Raw genomic sequence first — 19555 nt, forward strand, 5'->3', positions numbered from 1 at the left:
GATCGGGACACCCATAGTGACATCCATTTAACTACTTATAATGTACAAATTAATACTAAATATTGTATTTTTGTACAAGCTTCCTAAACTGAAGATGACTCATGTTAGTAGCAAGACTAAACGTAACAGGAGGGAATTTTTGACATAGAATTATCAAATACATGAAATATAGCCACATGACATTTATGCTAAAAACATGTTAACACCAAGCATTACATTGATTAAAAAAAGCATTTTAAAAATAAAAAACATAAAAAGATAATATTGTATGTAAAATGACCATACTGATATTTTAACTTAAGGAAAAGTAAATGCAGATGTAAATACTGTACTATGTAAAGTTGTATATGTTATTGCAAATACTGTGAAAATGTGCATCTATCCATCCATCCATTTTCTACCGCTTATTCCCTTCGGGGTCGCGGGGGGCGCTGGAGCCTATCTCAGCTACAATCGGGCGGAAGGCAGGGTACACCCTGGACAAGTCGCCATCTCATCTAATTATTACTATACTTACTGTCACCAAGTCTTAAGCAAATTAATGACTTGCAGTTCAGTAATACGTTTAAAAACATGCGTGGATTACATTTTGACTACAAACTTGCATTTTTGTTCAAATATTAGGGTATTTTCTAAAGCGAATTTCAAATATGCAAGCGAGTAATAACCTGTGATTGATCATCATTATTCACAGCTCAAGAGTGCCATTAATCTGATTTAAAAAATAATCACTTGACTGTTATAAATACTTCGAACCATGATCTTTGATCTTAATTGGTAAACATGAATCATTGGTTCTAGCCCGCACAAAAGTCCCTATTTTAGTAAAAACATTGCACACTTTGAAGACACTATAATGTATATATATATATATATATATATATATATATATATATATATATATATATATATATATATATATATATATATATATATATATATATATATATATATATATATATATACACACTACCGTTCAAAAGTTTGGGGTCACATTGAAATGTCCTTATTTTTTAAGGAAAAGCACTGTACTTTTCAATGAAGATAACTTTAAACTAGTCTTAACTTTAAAGAAATACACTCTATACATTGCTAATGTGGTAAATGACTATTCTAGCTGCAAATGTCTGGTTTTTGGTGCAATATCTACATAGGTGTATAGAGGCCCATTTCCAGCAACTATCGCTCCAGTGTTCTAATGGTACAATGTGTTTGCTCATTGACTCAGAAGGCTAATTGATGATTAGAAAACCCTTGTGCAATCATGTTCACACATCTGAAAACAGTTTAGCTCGTTACAGAAGCTACAAAACTGACCTTCCTTTGAGCAGATTGAGTTTCTGGAGCATCACATTTGTGGGGTCAATTAAACACTCAAAATGTCCAGAGAAAGAGAACTTTCATCTGAAACTCAACAGTCTATTCTTGTTCTTAGAAATGAAGGCTATTCCACAAAATTGTTTGGGTGACCCCAAACTTTTGAACGGTAGTGTATATATATATATATATATATATATATATATATATATATATATATATATATATATATATATATATATATATATATATATATATATATATATATATCAGTGACGTGCGGGGAGGTTGATGGCTGGTGAGGCACTGACTTCATCACAGTCAGATTTACAAACATATGAACCCTAAAGAGTATCTTATTCACCATTTGATTGGCAGCAGTTAACGGGTTATGTTTAAAAGCTCATACCAGCATTCTTCCCTGCTTGGTACTCAGCATCAAGGGTTGGTATTTGGGGTTAAATCACCAAAAATTATTCCCGGGCACGGCGCCGCTGCTGCCCACTGCTCCCCTCACCTCCCAGGGGGTGAACAAGGGATGGGTCAAATGCAGAGGACACATTTCACCACACCTAGTGTGTGTGTGACAATCATTGGTACTTTAACTTAACTTTAACTTTACACATACAAACTGTAGCACACAAAAAAGCACATTTAATAAAAAAAAACGTTATTATGGTCTTACCTTTATGTAATATATTGGGTTGGAGGCAATAACCAGGCGAGGTGATGAAGTACGTCTCTTTACTGTAGACTTCAGAACAGACTCAACACACTTGACGTCAGGTGCGCAACACCACGTAAATCGTTGGCCAATCAAAAAGTAACCCCAGTACGCTATAGCCAACATTAACCAGGAGATGGCAACAGAGTGATCCTCTATTACATTCCTCCCCTTTTATAAATGTAGAAGTTACTCAAAATAAATAAACAACCCAACCAAAAAATGCAACAGCTCAATAAGAAGCCAAAATGTGCAAAAACAATAATGTTCGTGTTGGAGGAGTTGTGAATGAATGAAATATGAAGTCCGTGCTGCAGTCTGCAGGTGTACTTAGTGTTGTGTCCCTGTCATTCACAACTCCTCCAACACGAACATTATTGTTTTTGCACTTTTTGGCTTAATATTGAATAACTTTTTTAAATAGATTCAATCTTGCACGTAGAAAGTTTAAGTGTGGGCTTTAGTTGATATAACACTCCCGTCAGGGGGTGCATTCTACGCCGGGGGTTGCATTCACTACCACCAGGAGGCGGGATTACTGCGAGCCTCAGCCAGTGCGTCTTCGCAGCCGTTTTATGATTGCTCAGCACAAGAAATACGTTACACACATACAGTTGTTGACAAAATACACTGTACATTATATAGCTCAGCTAACTAAACTATGGAAATGTATAATATAGTTCATATAGCAATACGGTCTCACTGCATAGCAGGCCAGCAGTTAGCCGAGTCCTCCATGTTGAGGCACAACGCAGTGACGTGCCTCAACTGGCTGCTGATCACCGCACCGTCTCTTCTCAGTATTTGAACGGCAAATGTGAAAATTCAGCGATTTTGAATAAAAATTATCTAACTGGGGAAGTTAAATGGAAAATAACTTTATAGTATAATCACTGGATACATATAACAATTTGATTAATTTTTTTTCTTTTTACATTTTTTTTCTTTCCATGATGGCAGGTGAGGCCCCGCCTCCCCTGCCTCTAGTGACTGCACGTCACTGATATATATATACATATATATATATATATATATATATATATATATATATATATATATATATATATATATATATATATATATATATATATATATATATATATATATATATATACACACACACACACACACACGCACACACACTTATATATCTATATCAAACCATAGTATGGGTAATAGCTCAACAATCTTTTTTTCATCCAAACAACACAACAACATTGCAGCAAGCTTAAATGTCAACAATGAACACGCACACAAACACACAAGTCTCCTTGGTGCGCTCAAAAAAACAAAAAAGGAAAATAATTTGACCTTGTTAGCGTTAGCGCAAACTAGCAGTGTGAGGCAATCCTTCATCAGCATGTGTCCAGGTAATTCCTTCTCCTTCGCTATAATAAAGGTGGCATCTTTTTCCGGTCTCATCACAATTAAATATTTCTGCGTTTCATGAGAGCAGTGTTTGTGCATGCGTCTTTTTAAAAGGCGGTGTCTGTTGCCAAGTGATGTGACGTCAGCCAGAGCATGCTCAGAGCAGCGTTTTAGCTCAGCTGTGTTTGTTCCCTTAGCAGCGGCAGTTTGCACTGACGACAGCTTTGTTCAATCTTTTCACTAGGTTGTGTTAGCGCTAGTTACAAGAGACTGCATATGCTTTGATGACTGTCTTTTCTCTTTGTCCACAAAAGTGGGAACTGTAGGAGTGTACGTGTGCGTGTTCTTAGCTTACATGTTAGCTGTGAGATCGGTGCGAGCGCTGCAAAGACAGACGAGGAACAGAGAACCCTTCATCCTACATATGTAGTGTGTGTTGACATATTTGCATGGTCGGTCAGAAATAAAAAAATATTAGACACACCATTTATACAGCAACATCCTTTTATAATGTTATAGCTGCATGCTGGGTGAGTCGGGGGACTGATTAAAACAGTTGATGTGTTTTGGTGTCTGCTGAAGTTTTTTTAATGTTCCTTTAGAACAGTGGTCCACAACCACAACACCGGGCCGCGGCCCGGTACTGGTCCGCGGATCGATTGGTACCGGGCCGCACAAGAAAAAAAAATTAATAAATATATATATATATATATATATATTTATATATATATATAATTTTTTAACACAAGATACACTTACAATTAGTGCACCAACCCAAAAAACCTCCCTCCCCCATTTCCACTCATTCACACTCATTCGCACAAAAGGGTTGTTTCTTTCTGTTAGTAATATTTCTGGTTCCTACATTATATATCAATACAGATCAATACAGTCTGCAGGGATACAGTCCGTAAGCAAACATGATTGTTTTTTTTATGACAAAAAAAAAGAAAAACAAACAAAAAAAAAATACCATGTTGTCTGACGCTAATGATCTCTGTTACTTCTGCCATTAAAGTAGACTTCGTGAGTAAGGCATGAACGGCTGGTTTCTTGAATCATGGAGTCAATAATTCTTCTGGAGACTCCAATCATGCGTTCTCAGGCTCTCCCATATAGGAGGAATGAGGCGGGTTGAAAATCCACGTACACCCTTCCTCACTCAAATACTTCCTAACATTGGGTTCTTTGGAATCTGTAAGGACTATGTGCAACTCCTTGCAGGCACCAATGAAATGTGTCCCACAGTCAGAACAAATCTGCTTTGCATGCCCTCTCAGTGCTAAACATTGACGTAAAGCGTGGATGAAATCTGATGTTTCCATCGATTCGATGACTTCAATGTGCACAGCACACATGCTTATGCACATAAAGAGCACTGCCAACCTCTTGCTTTCAGGTTGATCTCCATGGGTTCGACTCGTGGTGACAGATCAAGTCCCACATAGCTATTAGGTGGCTCTGTGCACAGACGGGTGAGGGGGAAGATCAGTCTTTTTCTGTTCGGCAGTCCTTCCACGACAAACCACACATTTGCGGAGAATGCTGTTGATGCACCGTTTGGCACCAACTATCTAGTATCTTGCTGTACGGATGGATCCTTTTGTGAAGACACGACCCTGATGTTTGACCTTTTGGTGGTAGTGTCTCACAAGGAGCTTCCCCATTTGGTTGCAGGCTGGAATGATCATAAGAAACTGCTCTCCAATGTCCAGTGTGGCATGCTTGAGGCTTCCTCCTATCCTCAAAAGTCCCTTTTCATCCATGTAAGGGTCCAGCTTTCTTAGGGGACTATCTTTGGGAATGTTTTTCCCAGCAGCCAAGTAGTCGAGCTGTTTGTCTGTTAGTCTCTTTTTGCACACAACCAATTATGAGAGTATTTGCTTTTGAAAGTTGTTGTGCTGTGCAGGGTTTAGTGATATCGCCGGTTGTGACTGACGCTCCCATGTTGGTTATGGAAGCGATAGCCCGTACTAGTGACTTCCATGTGGAAAATCTCCCAAACTGATGGGATCCCAGCTTAGAGAGAGGAATAGAGAGTGCTGTAGCATGGGAACATACCTCGCTGTCAGTGTCTGGGTCGACGAGTTTGTGATGTTCTATTTCAGAGCTGGGAACTTCATCAGGCAGGGACAGAAAGGTGGGTCCTGTGACCCATGTACTCTTCTTAAGCTCCCTTGCAGGAACTGATTGTGTAGCACGATCTTCTGGGTTTTGAGCTGTGTGGACGTAGTGCCACTAATCTGGTTTGGTTGACCTTCTAATTTGTTGCACCCTGTTGCAGACGTACACGCAGAATCCCCTGGTCTGATTGTAGATGTATCCCAAAATGACTCTGCTGTCTGTAAAGAAATGCAGTATTGATACGAACGTCCAGCTCTTTCTGTACCAACTCTGCAATTTCCACTGCTAGTACAGCAGCTCCCAATTCAAGTCTCGGAATAGTGTGAGCGGATGGGGATGCTAGTTTCGCCTTTCCTAGGACAAAACCGACGTGGCACCCTTCATTGCTGTCAATCACTTTGAGGTAGCCACGGCAGCGATAGCCTTTACTGAAGCGTCAGAGAAACAATTAAGCTCTCTCTTCTGAGCAGTAGACAAGGTAGTAGGTGAGTACATTCTAGGTATCCTTGTAATGAATTTTTCCACATCTTTCATTCAGCTTCTTTTGTCTTCGGGAGAGGGGCGTCCTAGTCAAGGGCTTCGTTGCAAGCCAGGTCTCGGAGTATAAACTTCCCTTGAATGACGACTTGAGCTACAAGACCGAGAGGGTCGAACAGGCTGTTCACTACTGCTAGAGCACCTCTATGGGTGTAGGGCTTCTCTGTGGCTATTGTTCTGTAGGTAAAGATGTCATGTTTTAGCTCCTAGCTGAGTCCCAAACTGCGTTGGACGAGAGTGGAGTTGTCGTCGAAATCTAAGTTTTGCTATCCGCCTGCATGATCTTCCTGAGAGAAGGCTTTTAGCATGTTCGAGCAGTTGGATGCTATCTTGTGGAGTCTCAGGTTTGAAGCAGCCAACATCTGCGTACTTGTCAGCAGGTCAATGGCTTCCATGGCTGAGGATAGCGACGTTAGCCCGTCGTCGACGTAGAAGTCGCGTTCCACAAAGTGCTTGGCATCCATCCCATGTTCCTCTGCTCCATGTTCTGCTGCACGGTGAAACCCATAGATGGCTACTGCTGTGGAGGGTGAGTTACCGAATATATGGACTTTTATCGGGGTCGTTTTCTTTGAACCACAAGAAGCGCAGAAAGTCTCTGTTGTCTTCACGAACGACAAAGCTTTGGAACATTTGTTCAATGTCTGCTATGACAGCAGTGGTCTCTCTTCTGACACGCAGCAATACGCAGAGCAAACGGTTGTTTAGATGTGGCCAAGTAAGTAGCACGTCATTCAGAGATAGGCCATGTTGGGCACTGGAGTCGAAGACGACCCTGATCTTGTCCGGCTTCTGGGGTGATAGACACCAATAACATGTAAGTACCAGCACTCACCTCCCTCCTCTAGTGGGATTTTTTAGAAAAACAAATATATACAGTAACACAAAAACAACCTGTCTCTGTGATCATTATAGGTGTATAAATAATAATATAGTGTTGAATAAAATCAGTCCCTTGGGCACAAAACTGAAAATAATACAGCTCTCCAAAAAGTGCACTTCTGCTGCTATTGGAACATACTAACTACACACACTATGACACTAAGAACGCCACAGTCATCAATCAACAATTCTTCTTCCAAAAAATTAGCATGTCTGCTTTTTCAGGATCAAGTCTGACCCGCTCTTCGCTAATCATGTCGCCAACGGTGGAAAAAACACGTTCACTTGACGTGGAACTAGCTTGGACACACAGATAGGTTTGACGACATCCTCCTCCAGTCTGTATCCAAAGCTTCTGGGTTCCATCAGTGTGGCCTCCTCCAGGAATGACTGCACGTCCTTGTCCTGGAGGGAAAATGAGGGACAGACACAGCATAGAATTAGGGGGGAAATTAGCTGAATGTGAAGACCAAGGTGTCTGTTATTAAGTTTATAGCATTAGTATGTGGAATTAAATGATGGAATAGATTAAGTAATGAAGTTAAACATTGTACTTTAAGAGGTTGTTCAAATTAATAGTGCTTACAAAGACAAAGAAGAATGTTTATTATTATTTTTGTTTATTTTATTTTTTGTCATACAGAAATACAATCATGTGTGCTTACGGACTGTATCCCTGCAGACTGTATTAGACTTCTTAGACTTCCTTTTTATTGTCATTCAAATTTGAACTTTACAGTACAGATAAGAACACAATTTCTTTACATCAGCTCATGGTAGTGCAGAATTTAAAAAAAGCAATAAGGTGTATATATAAATAAATAAATAGGTTACTGTACAGATAAATATATTGCACTTTTTCATATGCATCCACGTTTACGGATGTATGTTATATTGTCTTTTTTTATTCCAGCGAGTTAATCCATTTTGGGGGGATAATTATGATGCGTTCAAGAGTCTTACGGCCTGAGGGAAGAAGCTGTTACAGAACCTGGAGGTTCTGCTTTGGACGCTGCGGAACAGCAGTGAAGACAGTCCTTGGTGGGGGTGGGAGGAGTCTTTGCAGATTTTCTGAGCTCTGGTCAGGCAGCGGCTTTTTGCGTTCTCCTGGATAGGAGGAAGAGGAGTCTTGATGATCTTTTCCGCCGTCTTCACCACTCTCTGGAGAGATTTCCAGTCTGAAGCATTGCAGGCTCCAGTCCAGACAGAGATGCTGTTGGTCAGTAGGCTCTCTATAGTGCCTCTGTAGAATGGGGTGAGAATGGGGGCAGGGAGCTGCGCTCTTTTCATCCGACGCAAAAAGTGCATGCGCTGCTGAGCTCTTTTTACAAGAGCTCCGGTGTGTAGGGACCAGGTCATATTGTCAGTTATCTGCACCCCCATGAACTTGGTGCTGCTTACCATCTCCACCGCTGTGCCGTTGATGAAGAGTGGAGCGTGGCTGGACTGGTGCTTCCTGAAGTCAACGGTGATCTCCTTGGTCTTGTTGACATTCAGGACCAGGTTGTTGGTTATGCACCAGTCAACCAGATGTTTCACCTCTTCCCTGTAGTCCATGTCGTTGTTGTCACGGGTGAGGCCCACTACTGTTGTGTCGTCCGCATACTTCACAATGTGGTTAGTAGTGGACCTGGCGCAGCAGTCATGGGTCATCAACGTGAACAGCAGCGGACTCAGGACGCAGCCCTGGGGGGAGCCGGTGCTCAAGGAGATGGCACTGGAGATGTTGTTGCCCACTCTCACAGACTGGGGTCTGTCTGTGAGGAAGTCAAGCAGCCAGTTGCATAGGGGGTACTGAATCCAAGGGGGGCCAGTTTGCTCACCAAGTGCTGCGGGATGATGGTGTTGAATGCTGAGCTGAAGTCCAGAAACAACACCCGCACGTGTGTGTCCTTTCCTTCCAGATGTTCTAAGCTCAGGTGGCGTGCAGAGGAGATGGCGTCCTCTGTGGAGCGGTTAGGGCGATAAGCAAACTTTTATGGGTCGAATGTGGGGGAAAATCTGGAGACAATATATTCCTTTACCAGCTTCTCGAAGCACTTCATTATGATGGGGGTGAGTGCAACGGGGCGATAATCATTGAGGGAGGAGATTGTGGGTTTTTTAGTTACTGGAATGATTGTGGCCGTCTTAAAACATGATGGTACCACAGCCTGGGTCAGCGAGATGTTGAAGATGTCTGTGAGAACCCCAGCCAGCTGGTCTGCACATCCCTTAATGTCATCAGGTCCCAGTGCTTTCCGGGGGTTCACTCTCCTCAGGGTTTTCCGGACATCCGCTATGTCCAGGTTGAGCGGCTGCTCATCAAGGCGAGGGATGGATTTTCTTGCCGGAGTGGTGTTAAGTGCCTCAAACCTCGCAAAGTAGTTGTTAAGGTCATCTAGGAAGCTGATACTGTTGTCACAGGGACGGGGGGCAGCTTTATAGTCCGTGATGACCTGTATGCCCTGCCACATTCGTCTAGTGTTTGTGGGGTTGTCGAAGAACTCCTGCACTTTCTGACTGTGAGCACGCTTTGCAACCTTAATGGCACGGTTCAGGTTAGCTCTGGCTGTTTTTAATGCTACCATGTCGCCAGACTTAAAAGCCTTGTTCCGAGCCTTCAGCATTGCACGTACCTCACTGTTCATCCAGGGTTTCTCGTTGGCCCGTGTGGGGATGTTCTTGATCACACTGACATCCTCCATGCACTTCTGAATGTATGCGGACACAGACTCTGCACACTCCTCCACACATGTGCGATGATTTTCCGTGGCGGCTGCCTTGAACATGTCCCAGTCTGTGGTTTCGAAGCAGTCTTGTAATGCTTCCATTGTTCCCTCTGGCCAGGTCCTCACCTGCTTCACTGTAGCTTGCTTCCTGATCAGCAGGGGCTTGTATGCAGGAATTAGCATCACAGATAGATGGTCTGAGGAGCCGAGGTGGGGGCGTGGTGCAATTTTATATGCATGTGTAATATTGCTGAACACTAAGCTTGCTTTCACCCCTGGTTGCAAAATTCACATATTGATGGAAATGAGGGAACACAGTTTTCATGTTAGCTTGATTAAAGTCCCCTGCCACGATGAAAACTCCCTCTGGATGTGTAGATTGCAGTTCATTGATGGAGTAGTACAAAGCATTCAAAGCTTCTTTGGTGTTAGCACTGGGATGAATGTACACTGCTGTGAAGATCATAGCACTGAATTCCCGGGGTAAATAAAATGGCCTGCATTTTATAGTTAATATTTCTACATCGGGAGAGCTGTGACATGATACTATCTTCCCATTGTTGCACCAGTTGTTATTGATGTATATACAAACACCACCGCCTCGGGATTTACCAGTGAGAGTTCTGCTCCTGTCCGACCGAAACATAGTTAGCCCCTCGATGCTAACTGCCTCGTCCGGAACGGATGGTTTCAGCCAGATTTCTGTGACAAATATGGTGCAGCAGTCTCTCATCTCGCGTCTTGCAATTAAATCCAGCTTAAGGTAGTCCAGTTTGTTCTCCAGGGAGCGGACATTTGAAATCAGGATGGAAGGAAGCGGCGTTCTGTGAGGATTAGCCTTAAGCTTTGTTGTTAGCCCCGCTCGGCATCCCCGCTTCTGCTTCCGATCACACTGCTTACGTCACCTCCATCGACGGTCCCCGCTGGTACTAGGCTCCGCTGCTTCACAGGCCGCTGGATGTAGCCGGCGTAGAATTCCGATGCTAGCGAGGAGGTCCAACGAGTACATATCTTTCGGTCCAAAACGGCCCGATCTATCCACATCCAGAATTGTCTGGCGGTCGTATGTTACCTCGGAGTGTCCACGCTGGAAGCCAGCCATGAAATTCACAGAATTTACCGGTATATTTGCCAAAATGTTCTATTTCTACCATGAGCATCTGAAGCCGCAGCCAAGCAGGGCGCCGCCATCTTGATCTCCCCCCGCCATCTTGATCTATATTGATATATCATGTAAGAACCAGAAATTTTAATAACAGAAAAAAACAACCCTTTTGTGCGAATGAATGTGAATGAGTGTAAATGGGGGAGGAAGGTGTTTTGGGTTGGTGCACTAATTGTTAGTGTATCTTGTGTTTTTTATGTTGATTTGATAAAAAATAAAATATATTTTTTATTTTTTATTTCTTGTCCGGCCCGGTACCAATCGATCCACGGACCGGTATCGAGCCGCGGCCCGGTGGTTGGGGACCACTGGTATAGGCTACAAGATACCATTAACGTTATCAGACATATACAAAAAGGCTAACGTTACCGTTAGCCACTGACTATGCTTAGGTAACGTTAGTCTAGCTAACATTACTGCAGTCCTGGTTGACATAAGAGGTAACCTTATTTTAGCCTAAAGGCTACAAGTGAGCAAATATGGAAATTAACCGGCAACAGTTAACGTTAGTTACTCACCGGCAACTATCACTGGAACTGGGGCTGCAGGTTTGAAGCACAGGAAGAGGGGCTGCTTCGTCATCTCTGTCGCTGCTTCTCCACGTGTCGAAGACACAACACGGTTCTCGAACGTTCAGGTTATGTGCAGCCTGAAAATGTTTCAACATGCTTGTTGTACTTCCCCCCCTTACATGAGAGCGAAGCCTGGCAATAATTGCATATAACTGTTTCCTTGTCGTATTTTTTTGTAAAATGAAGCCATAATTTTTGCTGCTTGTGTGACATCACAGGAAATGACGTAGCTCAGTCATTAGACTGAGCTACGTCATTTCCTGTGATATCTCACAGGGCATTTCCTGTGGGAAGGGATTCGTTCCCAGGGATTCGAATAAAGAACCAACTCTTTTCTTTACTATAGTGGCCTCGATAACGGGAACCGGTTCTCAAAAAGGGATTTCAGTCCATGGAATCGGTTCTTTTCTTATCGAACAACCAGGAGAACCGGTTTCGAACATCATCCCTAGGCACAACAAGGTTGTGGGAAGAAACAACAGGAGCGCTGAAACACGTAAACATGTCTCATGTGTAAACCAGTGTGCGTCTGACTGCTGTGCGGCTACTACCGGAAATTAGAGGAGGGAGCAACTCGCCTTCAAGATAAAGGTCCCTTCTCATTACCTGATAATGTTACGTCACAATAGCAAAACACCACAGGTAGGCGCATGATAAAATAATTGTACATCCAGTTATTAACATTATTGATCATTACAAATATTGTTATTATAAATGGTATATTTAATATTGTTTTATTGGGTTACTACTTTTTACTTCAATAATATTTTTTTATTATAAAAACTGGTATTCATATTTATAGTTCTGTTGTTGTTGTTTGAATTTTGTTTATTTCTGTCTTGTCCCCCTCTTGTCCCCACGGTTGCTTCCTCTGTTTGTTTTTTCTTCCTTTTATCCTCTCCTGCTTCCTTCCAGTTGCGCCAAACACTAGATAAATTCAAGCATTTAATAAAGTTAAATACATATAACGCAACAAAAGAAGTATACCACACTTCTCTTTTGTCAATTAAATATTTACAGCAGATACGGGCATCTACATCGACAATATTGTAAGCAAATATGGCTGAACAGGACAGGTTAATAATAAGTAAATAGATAAATTACAAAAAAAGTTATTTTTCAAACATTTGTCTGTATGTTTTCAAACCCAAATGGTCCAGAAAACCCCTCTACATACATTTTATTTCATTATTATAGTAATAATGATACTTATTCTTTATGATTCTTCCTCTGTTCCTCCTATTTTTTATGCTCCATTCGATAAATGTAAAATACAATTCTAAATAATTATTCTGACTTGTTTTCAATCCAGGGAGGTTTGGGAACTGGATCCTCCAGAGGTGCTGAATTCAGTCCTCCAATACGCTGCCTGGGGAGTGCAAGGCCAACAATTGGTTAGCAAACACAAAATACAGCAGTTGTTCTAACTGAATGATAGCTAATTCACACAATTTCAGTAAATTGTTACTTAGCATGAATTATATCCGAATGCTTGTTTAAGATTAGTGTGTTTAAAGAAAGGGTAATTTTATTTTATTCATTGGACTTATGTTATCTAGCCAGGCATCCCATTTTTCTATCAAAACTATCAACGCATATCTTCTTCCTTTGCCTTTACAGATCTACATATTTGAAAATAACATTTACTACCAGTCAGACGAGAAGAGCAACTCCCTCAGGCTGACGTCCTCAGGGAAGGAAGGAATCATCTTTAATGGGATTGCTGACTGGCTCTATGAAGGTACATTTTCTTGTATGTACAATTAAATAATTCAATGATTCAAGAAATGGTATTATCATAGCAGCACACATGATATGGCTTGAAATGTTGTACTTGATTTTCCACATTTAGCCCAATAGTTACCACAAGAACATTAGTATGCACATCATAATGTAATGTGATTGGTATTCATTGCTACAGAGCACCATCGGTTTTCAGCAGTCTAACAGCTTACGGAAATAAGTTGTTCCTCAGTCTGGTGGTCCTACTCCAGATGCTCCACAGCCTCCTGCCTGAACAGGAGGGGGTCAAATATAGGGCGTGCAGCGTAGGTTAAATCCTCGGAGATGCAGAGAGCCCTCTTTTTTGCATCTCTACTGATTAAGATGTCTGTGTTGGTAAAAAGGCTGCTCCCCACCATCTTCTGAGCTGCTTTCGCCACCCTCAGCAGTGCCTTTCTCTCTTCAGCCGTGCTGCTGCTGTGCCACACCATTAGGCTGGTGCTGAGAGTGCTCTTCACCACACATCTGTAGAAGCTCCTCAGGTTGGGGATCCCTAGTTCAGTACACTGCAGTTTTTTGAGGAAGTAGAAACACTAGTGTGCCTTCTTGAGCAGACAGGAAGTATTGTAGCTCCAGGTCAGGTAACTGAAGATGGAATCAGACCATTTTCATAGTTGCTTTTCTGATGTGCAGGGTGTCTGTCCTTGCTGAAGTCCACCACCATCGCCATCAATCCATTCATCCATTTTCTACTGCTTGTCCCTCTTGAGGTTGCGGGGGATGCAGGAGCCTATCTCAGCTGCAATCGGGCGAGTTGTCCAGGGTATACCCTGGACAAGTCGCCACCTCATTACAGGTCCAACACAGATAGACAGACAACATTCACACTCACATTAACACACTAGGGCCAATTTAGTGTTGCCAATCAACCTATCCCCAGGTGCATGTCTTTGGAGGTGGGAGGAAGCCGCAGTACCCGGGGGGAACCCACACAGTCACGGGGAGAACATGCAAACTCCACACAGAAACACCTCAAACCCGGGGATCGAATCCAGGACCTTTTTACTGTGAGGCACACACACTAACCCCTGTACTACCATGCTGCCCCACACCACCATCTCCTTGTTCTCTTTTGCATTGATGCAAAGGTTGTTGATTTTGCACCAGTCCACCAGATGTTCTACCTCTTCTCCGTACTCAGACTCATTGTTGTCTTTGATGCGTCCAATTACTGTTGTTTCATCCGCAAACTTCACGATATGACGGCTGGGATGTTTAGCAGTGCAATCATACAGTAAGTCAGTAGTGTGAAGAGGAGGAGCAAACATCACTAGAGGAGCCAGTGCTGTGGGTGATTGTATAAGCGACAGTGTTGTCGAAAAATCCAGGAACCAATTACCCAGAGAGGGACTCAGCCGTAGCGTGTCCAGCTTCATCACCAGGGTCCATTTCAGCTTCAGTCTTGTGCAGGTCTACAATCTTGGCAGCTCTTTGGTCTTGCCCATGGAAGTGTAGAGGTTTGAATGTGTGTTTTATACACATTTGTCGTGACCTGTCAGAAAAGGACATGTCTTGTTGTCTAGGTTTGTTGTGGTTCTCCTATGAGTCTATTTCTGTTTAAGCATTCTTTTATTTTGTTTACTTTCTTGTTGCTAGATGCGCCGATTATTACACACCAGTTTATGTTTATTAATTAGTGTCCATAGCTGCTGCCGCCAGGAGTCACTCCCCTTCATATACAGTGTCAGCTGCGGGTCCAATGTTTGCTCTCAGTTTAAGTTTTTGTGTGTGTGTTTTCTATGCTATGCCAAGTTTAAGTTTTGCTAAGCTATGCTTCTCTTGGACTTCCCAGTTCCACGACTTAATTGTATTTGCCTTGTTTGAGAAGTAAAACATATTCCTCTTACCTCGTCACTTCCTGTCATTGAGAAAGGACGCAAAGAAAAAAAGCTCCGCTTCTGCTACCGGAGTTTTTGTTAAGTCTGAAGATTTTGACCACTGATTTGACTACTGATTTGCGATCACAGCCACAGGAGAGTCACCTGGCATCTTCGATCTGATTTTGGTCAGTTGAGAGGCACTGATACGCTGAAATAAGGCGAGTGGAAGAGCCGTTAGCCTCAAGCCAAAGGCGCCTCCCGCAGTTCAAAGCGGTTGCCTAGCAACCAAAAGCTACGGCGAGTTTACAGCTGTTTTAAAGTGATCCCGACGTCGCAGAGTGATATAAGTTGACAGGCTGACACCTCAAATTGATCTCTGAACGGCGCAAGGTACGAAATTGTTGAAAAAACAAGTTAAAAGTGCCGCAAGTCGCTAAAGAAGTAACTGCCCTTAAGACATAAGAGGCGCTGACGTCAGTGACTGCCGCGATGCCAAAAGTTAAAGGATTGACTGGAAAGACTGATTTGAAGCTGGGCACAGGACATGATGGGATTCAAGAAGGGATACTACAAAAAATACTCCAGGAATTTAAAGAAGGAATGATAGAAAAATGGGAAGAATTGATGGAAAGAGGATATGAAAGAAATGAAAGAAGAAATTAAAGAAATGAAAAAAAGAGAACAACTCCAAAAATAAAGAAGCCACTGAAATGAGCAAACAAATGAAGATCCTTCAAGAAGACAACATGCTGAGGAACATCATAGATGACATGGATCAGGATAAACGAATGAATGATATCATTGTGACAGGGCACCGAATTAAACCAAGATCCTATGCGAAAGCTGTGAATAATGAAGGTGAACCAGATGAAATGGATATGGTCTCAGCAGAACAGCAAGTGGTCAACTTTCTGCAATCAAAAGAAATTGAAATTGACATTAATACCATCGAAACATGCATCCCACTGAACGGAAGAAACAACAACGCCACTCCAGTCGTGCTCGTGAAACTCGTAAACAGAAAATCTAAAATGGCATTGCTGAGACAGGGAAAGAAGCTGAAGGGAACAAATGTGTACATGAATGAGCATCTCACAAAACGTAATGCTGGAATCGCTAAGAAAGCACGCGACTTGAGAAGGCAGGGAAAAATCCAGGGAACTTGGAGCGCCAACTGTAAAATCTACATCAAGCTGAATGGAAGTCCAGAAGCAAGAGTAATTGTTGTCCATGACATCAAGGACCTGGACAATTTTTAAAGTTTACACAGCTACCACAACAACGATGATAATGGACTCTGACAGAAAACAAGCACCTAAATTCAGCATCGACACTACTCTTTTCCAAGGGACGACTAAACAAGAGGACCTAGATTCAGGATTGCATCCACCTACACTTATAGAGATTATTGAAACAACATCAAAGATTGTTGAACAAGAAAATATGAACTAAAAAATTTCTGCAACAAAGATCACAAAAACCAGGATTTGGAAAATGATATAGATCCAGATACAAATTTTTTCTCCCACATCAGTAATAGTTGTTTTTATTATACTGATGATCAATATAATAGCAACATTGAATGTGATAACAAATTGTCAATTATTCATTTTAATAGTAGAAGCTTGTATGCAAATTACAACATTAAGAACTTTTTGGAACACATCAACGAACCCTTCAAAGTGATTGCTGTCACAGAAACATGGATTGATGATAAAAAAGGAATAGATTTTGATCTGGAGGGATATGAGCTAAACTACATCAACAGAACCAACAAAAATGGAGGAGGAGTAGCTGTGTACGTGATGAAGAACCTGAACTACAAAGTGGTAAAAAACATGTCATTTGCTATAGATAATATCTTAGAATGTATAACCATTGAAATATGTCAGGAAAAAAGCAAAAACATATTCATCAGTTGTATATATAGATCACCTAAGTCAAGTATAGAAACATTTGAAGAATGGATCAAGGCAACTTACATGGACAATGGTCAAAGAATAATGTTCTTATGTGGTGACTTTAATATTTACTTATTGAACCCCAACAAGCAAAAGTCTATTGATGACTTCATTGATACAATGTACAGCATCAGTCTATATCCTAAAATCACAAAGCCAAGCAGAATCACAGGACACTGTGCCACGCTTATTATTATTAATATTTTTACCAATGATTTTGATAATAACACTACAAGTGGTCTACTTATTACCGACGTTAGTGATCATCTGCTAGCTTTTACAATATATGATGGAAACTACAAGAAGAACATGGAAGACAAAAGGACATTTCGAAGACTATGCACAGAGAAGAGGATGACTGCCTTCAAAATTGAGCTACAAAAGCAAGATTGGGACAATGTGTATAATGAAAAAGAGGTTGATGAAGCATATGAACATTTGTTAAACAAGTTCATAATACTTTATGACAAACATTGTCCATGGATACAACTCAGTAACAGTAACAACATAAAGGAAGTAGTTGAAAGCTTCAATAATTATTTTGTAAATATTGGACCAAAATTGGAAGAAAGGATTCCAGACCCAGTTCCAATTGAGGACTATAATGATACCATAGAGCGAAATCCCAACTCCATGTTCCTCAGTAATGTGACACAGGAGGAAATAGTTACAATCGCAAAAAAATGTAAATCTAAGACTTCAACTGATTGTAACGGAATTGATATGGAAACGATAAAAAAGGTTATTGAAGAGATCTCAGGACCATTAATGTATATTAGTAACCTATCATTTCAAACAGGTACATTTCCAAACAAAATGAAAATAGCTAAAGTTGCACCAATTTATAAGACTGGAGACAAACATCAATTTACAAATTATAGACCTGTTTCTCTACTTCCACAAATTTCTAAAATCATTGAAAAACTGTTCAATAACAGATTAGAAAGTTTCATTAATAAAAATAGAATACTCGAAGAGAACCAATATGGATACAGAGCTAATGTTTCAACTTCAATGGCTTTAATTGAAATTACAGAAGAAATTACCAATGCAATAGATAGTAAAAAATGTGCGGCAGCGGTTTTTATGGATCTAACTAAAGCATTTGACACAATTAATCACAATATTTTAATCAAAAAACTAGAACGATATGGCATCAGAGGGTTAGTCTTAAACTGGATAAGAAGTTATCTAACGAACAGGAAACAATACGTGAAGGTAGGCGAACACACGTCTACAACGCTAAATATATCCTGTGGTGTACCTCAGGAATCAATACTAGGACCTAAATTATTCAATCTCTATATAAATGACATTTGTAAAGTTACAAAAGATTTAAAGTTAGTATTATTTGCGGATGATACAACAGCGTTTTGTTCAGGAGAGAACACACAGGAGATAATACAAATAATAACAGAAGAAATTAACAAATTAAAAAGATGGTTTGACAAAAACAGACTATCGTTGAATCTTAGTAAAACTAAAATAATGCTATTTGGTAACAGTAGAAGAGAAAGTCAAACACAAATGCAAATAGACGGAATAGAAATTGAAAGAGTAAATGAAACCAAATTTCTAGGTATAATGATTGATGATAAATTGAACTGGAAATCTCACGTAAAAAATATACAACATAAAGTTGCAAGAAACACGTCAATAATGAATAAAGCAAAACATGTTCTAGACAAAAAATCCCTTCATATTCTCTACTGCTCACTAGTGTTACCATATCTGAGCTACTGTGTAGAAATATAGGAAAATAATTACAAAAGTACACTTCATTCATTAACGGTGTTACAAAAAAGATCAGTTAGAATAATACATAATGTTGGATATAGAGAACATACAAACCCTTTATTTATTGAATCAAAAATACTGAAATTCCACGACATAGTGAATTTGCAAACAGCTAAAATTATGCACAAAGCAAACTATAACCTGCTACCCAAGAATATACAACAATTCTTCTCAAAAAAAGAGGAAAAATATAATCTTAGAGAAAAACGTAATTTAAAACATTTGTTTGCACGTACAACACTTAAGACCTTCAGTATATCAGTATGTGGAATTAAATTATGTAATGGATTAAGCAAAGCAGTCAAACAATGTACTAATATGATCCACTTCAAGAAACTCTTCAAACTTAAAGTGTTTACAAAGTACAAAGAAGAAGAACCATGACAAGCATTCTCAATTTATTTCATCCATCCATTCATTCATTCTTAAAGTAATCTTACTTATCTCATCATATGAAATATGACTTACTTCACCAATTATTATTATTAAATTCTTACTATTATTTATTTATTTATTTATTTTTATTGTGATTACTTATGGAGTTTATTGTGAAAAAATTGTGAACAGGAAGTGAACAAAAAGTTTTGCAACTGTTATGTAAAGAAAAGGGGTAGGATTAAATAAGCTCTGCTTCTTCCTACTCCTTTTCAAACATGTTGAAAAGAGAAACTGGAAATTGTGATGTATCATGTTGTATGCTTGCATGTTCGAAATAAACTCAAACTCAACTCAACTCAACACTGCTTCTTGCCCATCGTTCCGCATCCTGAAGAACACAACCACTGTGACAATGCA

At 40.5% G+C, this 19555-nt stretch overlaps 1 protein-coding gene across 1 annotated transcript in view; it reads left to right on the plus strand.

Annotated features, from left to right (window-relative positions):
* The window catches only part of LOC133663368 (inactive dipeptidyl peptidase 10-like), a 257121-nt gene that overhangs the window by 168892 nt on the left and 68674 nt on the right, over window positions 1–19555 (plus strand). The window contains exons 7-8 of the mRNA XM_062067789.1: window positions 12713–12794; window positions 13021–13141. Coding sequence (XP_061923773.1) covers window positions 12713–12794; window positions 13021–13141 — 203 coding nt within the window. The remainder of the gene's footprint in view (window positions 1–12712; window positions 12795–13020; window positions 13142–19555) is intronic.

This window comes from Entelurus aequoreus, linkage group LG13 (genome assembly GCF_033978785.1).
Source record: "Entelurus aequoreus isolate RoL-2023_Sb linkage group LG13, RoL_Eaeq_v1.1, whole genome shotgun sequence".
NCBI lineage: Eukaryota > Metazoa > Chordata > Actinopteri > Syngnathiformes > Syngnathidae > Entelurus > Entelurus aequoreus.